We start from the raw sequence: 12,078 nt of genomic DNA on the forward strand, positions 1-12,078 counted from the left end.
TTTCTCTCTGAAAGTTAATGCTATTACAGTTTCTCGAGGTTAAGTTCTTGGTAACTGACCCTTCTATTTACTCACTTGACCGGTGGTAAACGTTCATCCCTTGCATTAACTCTTCTATTTATTTTCGCCTAACTCTGATTCTTACATCGTTTTCATTTTCTTTAAACTTAGACCTTCTCTAAGGGGGAGTACCTTGTACTTCAAGCTAAGTTTTTCACACCCCAAGCTTTTTGCTTATGACAAAAAGGGGGAGTAAACCCAGTTTTTGATGTGTAAGATGTGTTAGTGTGACTTATTTTTCTTTTGGAGATTTTAAGAGTTCCACCTTCATGACCATAGATGTGTCACTGGGCAAATACAAGGAATACATTTCACTTCTTTTGAAGTGATTCTAAGTTGACTCTGATACCCAAGACTCTGATACCTTGTCCATGACTCTGATCACTTATGCGCTCTGATTATTCGTTTTTCATCTATGTCATAAGCTTTTCACTCTGAACTCTTATATGTTTTAGCTCAGAATCTAGACTTTACTAACGTTTTCATCAAGTATTAGATTCAGGGGGAGCTAAGCTCAGAATCAAGCAGTGACTTGAATTCAGAATGAGCAAGATAAACTATTCACATCAGGATAAGTCTTATTCTATATCTCTAAACTCTGAGTGAATTCAGTTTAATGTTTAAGAATTATTCATCAAAAATCTTAGTTTTGTCATCATCAAAAAGGGGGAGATTGTAAGATCAAGTTTTGATCTAGTAGTACAACTCTATGTTTTGATGATTACAAGTTAACCTTTTGATATGAACAATTGTGGTACTCTAACGTGTTTTTCTGAGTGTGCTATTTACAGGCTCTGACCTCAACTCAATCTCACACAAATCAGAAGCACTGTGTATAAAGGGTAACCCAAGCAACGCTTTCGCATTCACCATGTTCAGTATGAACAGTGGAAAAGCTTCAGAAGTTCTGAAGCTATACAAACTCTGATGAGGACTCAGTCGCTAGAAGCTCTGAAGATCCAGAAGTTCTGATAGCCAAGAAACACTGAAGGTTCAGATGTTCTGATGGTGTAGAAGACTCTGAAGATCCAGAAGCTGAATAGTGGAAACTCTGAAGTCCAGAAGCAAGAAACTCTGAAGGCCATGTTCTTCCCTCTGAGTTCAGAATCAGAAGATACAATGGTCAGAGGATCTGTGCTTTCCCTCTGACTCTGATCAACCGGCTTCACAAGTTCCAATATGAAGTATTCCTCTGATCAGAAGTCTCCTAGGTTAAAAGGTCAAGTCGCTATCCAAGTACAAAAGCAAGTGTACCTTCCTGACGACCTACCTAACGTTCTCAGCCACAGCAGAAGCTGGATTTTCCAGAACTGCCCTCCAACGGTAGCATTTCCCATGCAACGCTCAACCCTAATCCTTGGAGTATATATAAAGGCTGAAGATTGAAAGAAGCGGCTAGAAGAAACTAGCAAGAAGCAATACACACGCGCAAGACATATTCAAAAATATTCTAAGCTTTCTTTCATCTTGTAATTTATTTAGTTTACACTCAGCTTATTTAGAAGCAAACCTTTGTAAACACCAACCTCAAACAGTTGTTTGATTTTCCTTAAGGGACCGGGTAGGTCAGTATCCTTAAGAAGACTAAGAGAGTGAATCTTAGTGGTAGTTCCTTTAGGAGATCAAGGTTGATCGGATCCTAGAGAAAACTAAGAGAGTGAATCTTAGTGTGAGCTAAGTCAGTGTAATTGTTAGTCACTTGTAGGTTTCAAGTGCAGTTGTAACTCTTACCTGATTAGTGGATTGCCTTCATTCTAAGAAGGAAGAAATCACCTTAACGGGTGGACTGGAGTAGCTTGAGTGATTTATCAAGTGAACCAGGATAAAATCCTTGTGTGTTTTTTTTTATCTCTTATCTTTTGCACTTGAGTTCTCGAAAGATTTGCCAAAATCTTTAAGGTGGAAGTTTTGTACTGAAAACGTTATTCAAACCCCCCCTTTCTACCGTTTTTCATACCTTCACCGATCACTCATGTTAAGGTGTGGTGAAGTCACATCAAACGACAGAAGACTATTACTTTGTTGTTTGACTAATTCATGGAGCATATCATTGCATTGACCGAGGGTACTGCTTGGATAGGGTACGCCGAGGTGTTGGCTAATGACTGCATGGGAAGGGTCATTAGATAAGTGGCAATTGACTGCTGGATGGGTCTTTGTCCCGCCTGCCTGGTATGGAGTTGGCGTTTATCCGGATCATGGTGTGCATTGAGCATTGAGCATATAGCATACGCTAACAATATAGAGACACATAGGTTCCCTTGAACGTCGTTGACGTAAGACCATTGGTTGTTGTCTTGTGGCTTGTGTTAGACGATTGAATTCCCTATAAGGTGCAATGTGTGGTTGTGGGCCTTGTGCCTTGCTTGTTGAAGTGTTATCCTTATCTTATGCTACATCTAGAATTCCTTAGGGATGTATTAGTATGCCGTTGGTAAGATTCTTGATAGGTCATTATATATGTGAATATGCATGCTCTTACTTGCTCGTATGTGTGCACGTCCTAATTATGGCCTTGTGGTATAAGAAGTTGACCCTTGATCATTTCCTCTGTTATAAATGTTCGACGACGCCGCTCTAAAGGATGAGCAAGAGACCGATGGACGCATGCGAGGAGACGCCGCAAGGAAATGATGTGATGACGAGCTACCGATTCAGAGATTAGCCGTGTGGAGATTGGGGGGAGCTCGATGGGCATATGAGGCTTTTAGTTTATATTCCTTTTGGAGTTTATTTTTTGATTATATTCGTTGATGTAAGGGTATTTATTATGATGGGTATTATGTATTCATTGGTTAGAGCATGTTTTGGAAAGTATTACAAAGTATTATGTTTCAAAAGAAAAAAAAATATACCTGCATTTTTATGTTTTCAAAAGTTCATTAGCATGATTAATTTACTTTCGAATCACTAAGTAACCCTTGGAAATCAGGGCGTTACATTGTGGTATCAGAGCCAGGTTTAGGGATACCAAGGCTTGTTGGGGAATAGGTTTGTTGTGCTAGGTTGTGTGGTCTCTGTGTTGTATGTTGTGGATGGGTATGCGTGAGCCATACCCATTGTTTGACTCATGTGTGACTTCTTAGTTGGGCTGACGCGTTTGTTATGCTTCTTATCTTGGGAAAACTAACCTGTTGCTTTGCGAAGGGAAGATGATGCCTCCAAGATTGGACCTGGAGCGACAGACTACGATTACCGTGAACCGTATGGCGGAGGCCATGGCGAACTTGACGAATGTGGTAGCGCGACAAGCTGCTAATGCTGCTACACGGGTTACCGCAACTGCTCAACGGATTATCACCGAGGAAGAGCGTCTGGCACGCCAGCAGCGACAGGACGAGGCACAAGCTCAGATTAGGGGACTCCTTGATTTCGGTCGCCTTGACCCGCCTCAGTTCTTTGGAGGAGCTGACCCGGAGAAGGCGGACTTGTGGATTCAAGAGATCGAGGAGATCTTCAGGGTGTCGAGGACCCCAACCGAGACAAGGGTGGATTGTGCAACTTATCTGCTGATGGGAGAAGCTGAATATTGGTGGAGAGGAACACGCATGATGATGGAATCCAACCGTGTGCCTGTGACGTGGGATGCTTTCTGCGTTGTCTTTATGGACAGGTACTTTCCGATTAGCGCAAGGGAAGAAAAGGAAGCACAATTCTTGAAGTTGTTTCAGGGGAATATGGTGGTGGCAGAGTATGCCGCTAAGCTGGAATCTTTGGCGAAGCACCGTTTCCTTGCCAACCGTGTTGATGAGGCGTACCTAAGCGCTAAGTTTACGAATGGGCTCCGACCTGAGATCAAAGAGTTGGTGCAACCTTTGGGGATACGTGCGTTCCAACCGTTGGTGGAGAAGTGCAGGGAGATAGAAGCAATAAAGAACAAGAGGAAGGATAAGCTGTACCGAGGAGGACCGATGAGGTCCGGAAGCCAAGGTCAAGGAGGGCGCGACAAGAGGAAACGAAATCAGAGGAAGCCTTACCATCGTCAACAAGATGATGAGAAGTCTCAGGAAGGGTACAGACCCATGCCTACAGCCCTAGGAAGACAAGGGAGCCAAGCCCAAAACCGTGGTGTTCAGTGCTTCAGATGTGCAGAGTTTGGGCATTTTGCCGCTGCTTGCAAGGAGGATGGACCGTTATGCTACAATTGTCACAAGCCGGGACATCTTTCCAGAGACTGTAGGACACCAAAAGTGGAGCTAGCTGTGTGCGTTACACGAGGGACTCACCCGACTGTCGAAGAACGAGTGCACTTAATGGTGGGGGCTGAGGCTACTGATGCTGAGGAGGAGGCCTGAGGATGTGTGGCGAGAATGCAAGTCCTAACTAGCTTGAAACCTTATGTTGTTTTGTGCCTGTTTGTTCTTATGTTGCTACTTCGGGTGTTAAGTCTCTGACTACGACCTTGTCTTATCTAAGCTACTCGTGGTACTTTGAAGCAAGTGTTTTATTGAAAACCTCTTGTATATGTTCAGTGCCTTAGTGGGCATGTGATATGCTCGTGTGATTGTTTTGTGTGTTGCCCTTGTAGTGTTCTTGAGGGAGATTTAGAGGAGTTCCACTAGGCCTAGAATTTCGTCTTGTGCCGGTATGTGTTGGTAAAGGAAGAGAGGAACTAGGGAATTGATTCTAGTGAGATGTTAAGGTTGTACGATCTTCAAGTGGAAGTGTCGAAGGACGAGAGAACTCTACTAGGTTAGAGGCTTGTGATGTGATTATACGTATTGATTAGGTGAAGGCAGGGCTAGGAATTAATCCTAGGAGGTGACCTCGTTCGGGTAGGGTTGTTCGAGTTCTATCCTTAGAAGGGTTGTAAATGGAGATTATTCTTAGACGTGGGTAAGGATCAGAATTAGATCGAGTTCTTGTTGTTTAGGCAAATGGATCTTAGAGTTAAGGGGATGATTTTTCTTGAGAAATTTTGAAGAGGGGAAGGATCTAAAGTTTTACCGGTTAGGGTGTTTAGAGGTGAGCTAAGTCATGTTGTGTACAAGTTGGAATTCGAAGAGTTGAGACTTGAGGATGCTTTGGTCTGAGATAGGAGAAGTAGATTATGGATTCCCGAATAAGGATTTGATGTTTGGAGGGTTTTGATTGTGGAATTATTAAGTGGACAAGATAGGTTTTGAATCATTGAACTATTGGGGCTTATGCCAACTTATCGGATTACTGAATTGTGAATTGATTGAGTGGTGATGGAAGACTAGAGGATGGAGTTGCATTTTAGGATTGAGATCCCGGGCTGAGAAGTTTAGGGCTTCCGTTATAAGTAAATGGTTATAGGGGATTAAGATTTGAATACTTGGAAGTTCGACGAATGGCTATAGTCGAGTGATTAATTGCGGGAAAGGGCTTATGTTTAGAAGGTTGAATGGGGAAAGTGAATATTTGAAATCTCTTTTGTTTGAGTTCGAGTTTTGGTGTAGAATCTTTTATATGACTTAAGCAATTTTCCGAGCTGTCGTTCGGTGTTGTCTTTAATTGTCCGTGATAATAGTACCTAAGTATAGAAGTTGATGATGAAGGAATTGTACAATTGGTTGTGAGATCCTTAGTTGATTAGTTCACATGATTGCTCCAAGTAGATAGAGACTAAGTCGAGGGATTCAATGTTAGGTTGTGTGAAATCCGAGGGGAAATTGTTAGAGGATGAATAGCTTAGAAGGTTCGATTTCGAGTTAAGTGTATTCCTTTGTGATAAGAGGAGTGAGGAAGATGGCATTAATTGTTTTTGATTGTTAGAGAGTGGAAAATGAGTTGGGGATTAAGATCTTGATGTTATGGAAGAGAATGTGGAGTTAAGAAATGGATTCACGTTAGAAGTTGATAGGTGAGGGGATAGCAGAGGTTTGGACTTGAGAACGGTTTAGATCATAGGGCTTGAGGAATCTTGCTATCAGTATGAGAGACTTAAGATTCAGTGAGATGTGATCAAGAAGCTAGGGTTTGGATTTTGTTGGAATTATCGAGCTAGAGAAGGAGCTTTCGGTGTCAAGTTGATTTTTTTTCCTAAGTGGTGGTTTGTGGATGTGCTACCAAGAGCTTAGATAGAGGTGAAACTTCGGGTGAATAGAAGAGAGTGTGGCAGTTAGAGCTACCTTTAGACTTGTAGTTTCGAGGACGAAACTAATTTAAGGGGGGTAGAAATGTAAGACCCGAGAGAGTTAAGAGAAATAAACTCGGTCAATTTCTCGGTTTAGTGCTTTAATGCTCGGTTAATGTGATGTTTATGGGTGTGACCTTGTATGATGAATTTTATCTTAGGAAGGTAGTATTTTGATTAATATCGAAGTTATTTTCCAAGTGTTTCATTCTTCGTTCGTCGGAGAATTCGGCTGCACTACGGAAAACGGTCGAACCGACGAGTTTCGCCGAGAGCGCCCTTTTTGTCATCGAATTATTATTTGAATGTGAAATAAATATTTTCCTTATCATTACGATGATCTACGCATAATTTCGAGAATTTTGACTATAATGTCGATATAAGGTCAAAAATCTCGCCCGGTAGTGTTTTCGGCTTGAAAACGAGTCGAGTTCGACTCGTAAACGAGCCAATAACGAAATTGGCCAGAAAATATCTGATCTTGGGGTTGAGTGTTCAGATGTTGAGTGTGGAGAGAAAGGCTATTAGGGTAGGCTCATGAACCAAGGTCAAAAGGTTAGTATCATGATTGCTTTACCATAAGTAGTGTGCATGGGAAGATAAACCAAAGCCAAAAGTGCAAGCCACCTTTCACCTAGGGAAACGTCCATCACCTTATCATAGAAGCTTTCCATCAGATTTCTGAACCAAAGTAAAGGAAATGAGAGGACTTTAGAGAGATAAGTGAGAGAGAGTGAACATCATCTTCATCTTATCTTCATCCTTCTTACCAAAAAACTGAAATCTTCATCATCTCTAAACACCACCAAGAAATCATCTTTTGTCTTCCATTCCTTCACAAAAGAGTTAGCATTCAAGGTGAGGATCATGGTGATGGTTTCCAAATTTAAAAAGGAGCTATCTTTCTCTTCATCTTTTCAAAAAAACCGAGTTGATGTTGTTGTTGTGCTTGTGATCTCCTTGGCTTCATGCATGTGAAAAGTGTTTTGAAAAAGGTTGAAGCTTGATGTTAGGGCTTCATGCTCTTGTGTTCTGAACCTTAGATTTCGAAAATGGAGAGCCAAGGAAGAAAACTACTCATCATAAAACCTTTTCTTGTTCAAAAGGTTGAATCTTGATGTTTTAATGTTCTCATGAAGTAAAGACTTCAAGAGTAGGTTTCAAGCTTGTTTCTTAAAAGCCTTGAGGCTAAAAGTTCAGTTTTTAACCCTCAAAAATCATTCCAAGTGTTGTTTCAAAACTCAAAACCCATGAACTCTTAAGACTAAGTTCAGTCATGAGAAGTGCTAGACTTAGTTAAGAGTGTGTGTGATTTCTATTTGATTTTGATGAATATAATGATGGTTGTGTGCATTGTGTGCTTGTGTGAAGGTGAAGAACACCTTGTTCATTCCATTACGAGGAGCTAAAGGCTAGGAAGGAAATCAGACTAGAGAAGTTAAGGAGAAAGACAACGATCGAGGTAAGGGCACTTCGGGTCTTGGACTTTAGCGTGCACGAATTGTGTGTTAGGATTGCATGAGATTTGTATGATGACGATGAACATGTTAAGACCTTGGAATACTAATGTAAATGAGCTTAGTATGTTGTATGATCCTTATAATCATGAATGGGAACTTAAAGGTTAAGTCTTGGGCTAAAAATCAAGTTAAAAGTGAGAAAAAGCATGAAACTCGGAAGAGGGACAGAACCGCGGCGCATGTGCGTGGGGTGTTGGCGCACATGCGTGGGACTTCTGTCCCTCCAGCGCCAAGTGACGTTTTCTTTGCTGCTTCGTAATGTTTTGGGCATAACTCCTTGGATATGAGTCCAAATGGTGTGAAACCAATTTTATTTGAACGCTAACTTAAAGGGCTTCAATCAGTAAAAGTTTCATAAATTTTGGATTGCTATATCAATACAGTTTTTAATTTTAGTTCACCCCTTTTTCTGCTGCCGAGTAAGCTGGACAATTCGTATTGTTTTGGGCATAACTCCTTGGATATGAGTCCAAATCGGGTGAAACCAATTTTATCTGAAAGCTAACTTAAATTCCTTAAATCTGTGAAAGTTTCATAATTTTTAGATTGCTAGTTTAATACAGTATTCAATTTTAATTCTACCATTTTCTGCTGTTTTGTTGCCCTGAACTATATGCATGATATACATGAATTTTATGAGTTAAGAATGCTTGATTAACATGAGAAATTGCTTATGAACATGGTGAATGATAACATGCTTAAGTGCCTTGATGTTGACAACATGATTACTTGTTGAGAACATGCTTACTTGTTGAATGCATGACTACTTGTTGAATATGACATGATGAACTCTCTTAGGATGTTCATGATGAATGTAAGTCTTGAATTATGTTCCTATGATGCATGATATAGTATGCCCTGATATTTATCGAATGATAAGTGTTGTATGGGCGATATTGATCGAATGAGATCGAACGTGGGACCTACGATGGTTGGGCTACCGTGGCGACGGATAGCTGGTGACACCTATGAGTTGGTGACCCCGATCACTCATGTTAAGGTGTGGTGAAGTTGTCATCAAACGACAGAAGACTATAACTTTGTTGTTTGACTAATTCATGGAGCATATCATTGCATTGACCGAGGGTACTGCTGGGATAGGGTACGCCGAGGTGTTGGCTAATGACTGCATGGGAAGGGTCATTAGATAAGTGGCAATTGACTGCTGGATGGGTCTTTGTCCCGCCTGCCTGGTATGGAGTTGGCGTTTATCCGGATCATGGTGTGCATTGAGCATTGAGCATATAGCATACGCTAACAATATAGAGACACATAGGTTCCCTTGAACGTCGTTAACGTAAGACCATTGGTTGTTGTCTTGTGGCTTGTGTTAGACGATTGAATTCCCTATAAGGTGCAATGTGTGGTTGTGGGCCTTGTGCCTTTCTTGTTGAAGTGTTATCCTTATCTTATGCTACATCTAGAATTCCTTAGGGATGTATTAGTATGCTGTTGGTATGATTCTTGATAGGTGATTATATATGTGAATATGCATGCTCTTACTTGCTCGTATGTGTGCACGTCCTAATTATGGCCTTGTGGTATAAGAAGTTGACCCTTGCACATTTCCTCTGTTATAAATGTTCGACGACGCCGCTCTAAAGGATGAGCAAGAGACCGATGGACGCATGCGAGGAGACGCCGCAAGGAAATGATGTGACGACGAGCTACCGATTCAGAGATTAGCCGTGTGGAGATTGCGGGGAGCTCGATGGGCATATGAGGCTTTTAGTTTATATTCCTCTTGGAGTTTATTTTGTGATTATATTCGTTGATGTAAGGGTATTTATTATGATGGGTATTATGTATTCATTGGTTAGAGCATGTTTTGGAAAGTATTACAAAGTATTATGTTTCAAAAGAAAAAAAAAATATACCTGCATTTTTATGTTTTCAAAAGTTCATTAGCATGATTAATTTACTTTCGAATCACTAAGTAACCCTTGGAAATCGGGGTGTTACACTTCAATTGTAACCAACTGGGGCATCTCGGCAAGGAATGCAAGGCGCCCAAAGGCGAATCATCTGGAACTGCTCGAGGAAAGCGCCCTGCTGCTAAAGAAAGAGTTTACACCATGGATGGTGAAGAGGCTGAAGGAGTTGACGGTCTGATCAGAGGAAATTGCGAGATTGACGGTAATCTCCTAACTGTACTTTTCGATTCCGGTGCAACGCATTCGTTTATCTCTAGGGAATGCGTGACCAGATTGAAACTTCCTGTTACTGCTTTGAGCTTTGATCTTATTGTTACCACACCTGCTAAAACCCTACTTGCTAATGCTGCATGCATGTACTGTCCGGTGACATTTAGAGATAGAGTCTTTCATGCCAACCTAGTATGCATAACTCTCAAGAACTTAGATGTTATCCTAGGAATGGATTGGTTATCTCATTATCATTGTCTTTTGGACTGCAACCGAAAGATAGTGGTATTTCCTGACTTGGATCTTTTCAAGTATCTATATGCCAATCGCATTAGTGTCTCTTTGAACGAAGGATCTCAAGAGTACTCCGTGTTGTTAAACTTGGAGAGTAAAGGGAACCCAGAAGTGAACAATATTCTAGTTGTGAGAGACTTCACTGATGTTTTTCCTGGCGATGTACCTGGATTGCCGCCTGTACGCGACATCGAGTTTGCTATTGACATCGTACCGGGAACAGGGCCGATTTCGATTGCACCATATCGTATGGCACCTGCAGAGTTAGTGGAATTGAAGTCTCAGATAAAGGATCTTCTGTCGAAAGGATTTATCCGACCAAGCGTTTTGCCTTGGGGAGCGCCAGTCTTATTGGTGAAGAAGAAGGATGGGAGATCTAGATTGTGTGTCGATTACCGACAACTTAACAAAGCAACCGTCAAGAATAGGTATCCGTTACCTAGAATTGATGATTTGATGGATCAACTTCGAGGAGCTGCGGTATTCTCAAAGATAGACCTAAAGTCGGGCTACCATCAGATCAGAGTGAAGACTGAGGATATTCAGAAGACTGCATTCAGAACTCGCTATGGACACTATGAATATTTAGTGATGCCATTTGGAGTGACAAACGCACCAGCTATTTTCATGGACTACATGAACATGACTTTTCATACATTCTTAGATCGATTCGTCGTGGTATTTATTGACGACATTCTAATTTACTCAAAGGATACTAAGGATCATGAGGAGCACCTGCGTCAGGTTTTGCAAGTGCTGAGGGAGAAGGAGTTGTACGCCAACCCTTCCAAGTGCGAATTTTGGCTTGAAGAAGTCAAATTCTTAGGCCATGTGATCTCTAAAGAAGGTATAGTTGTGGACCAAGCAAAGGTAGAGACCGTGTTGGCATGGGAACAACCAAGGAATGTGACTGAAATTAGAAGTTTTGTCGGTTTGGCGGGATATTATCGCCGTTTCATCGAGAACTTCGCCAAGATTGTTGGACCTTTGACTCAACTTACGAGGAAGGATCAACCTTTTGCCTGGACCGAAGCGTGCAAAACTAGCTTCCAAACGATGAAGGAACGTTTGACGACGTCACCTGTACTCGTTCTGCCACAACCAGAGGAACCGTATGAGGTGTACTGTGATGCTTCGCATCAAGGTTTAGGATGTGTGTTAATGCAACGTCGAAAAGTAGTAGCTTATGCTTCACGACAACTGAAGGTTCACGAGAAGAATTATCCGACTCATGACTTAGAGCTAGCTGCCATTGTATTTTCGCTGAAAATCTGGAGACATTACTTATATGGATGCACTTTTACCATATTCAGTGATCATAAGAGTTTGAAGTACTTGTTTGACCAGAAGGAGCTGAACATGAGACAACAACGATGGATGGAATTTATCAAGGATTATGAATTTACCCTGCAGTATCATCCTGGAAAGGCTAATGTTGTTGCTGATGCCTTGAGCAGGAACATGCATATCTCGTCGATGATGGTTAAGGAGCTGCAATTGCTGGAACAATTTCGAGATTTGAGCTTAGATGTGAGATCATTCGGGGCAGAACTGAAGTTCGGTATGATCAAGATCGCCAATGGATTGATGGAAGAAATCAGAGATCAACAGTTACAAGATGAATTTCTACTCGGGAAAAGAAATTTGGTAATTCAGGGCAAGGACCCGGAATTCAAGGTAGGAAGTGACAATATCCTGCGGTGTAAGGATAGAGTTTGCGTACCTAACAACCCTGACTTGAGGAGGTTGATTATGGACGAAGGTCACAAGAGCAAGCTGAGCATTCATCCTGGAATGAAAAAGATGTACCAAGACTTGAAAATGAATTTTTGGTGGCCAGGAATGAAGAGACAAGTGGCTGAGTATGTAGCTGCGTGTTTAACATGTTAGAAAGCTAAAGTGGAACATCAGAAACCTTCAGGTATGCTACAAAGTTTGGATGTACCAGAATGGAAATGGG

At 41.4% G+C, this 12,078-nt stretch overlaps 1 protein-coding gene across 1 annotated transcript; it reads left to right on the forward strand.

Moving 5' to 3' along the window:
• The first annotated feature begins 3,266 nt into the window (after window positions 1-3,266).
• LOC130712725 (uncharacterized) lies at window positions 3,267-4,355 on the forward strand. Its single transcript, XM_057562545.1, has one exon. It carries the CDS (start codon window positions 3,267-3,269, stop codon window positions 4,353-4,355), a length of 1,089 nt encoding a protein of 362 aa, XP_057418528.1.
• The last annotated feature ends 7,723 nt before the right edge of the window (window positions 4,356-12,078 follow it).

Source organism: Lotus japonicus, chromosome 4 (assembly GCF_012489685.1).
Source record: "Lotus japonicus ecotype B-129 chromosome 4, LjGifu_v1.2".
NCBI lineage: Eukaryota > Viridiplantae > Streptophyta > Magnoliopsida > Fabales > Fabaceae > Lotus > Lotus japonicus.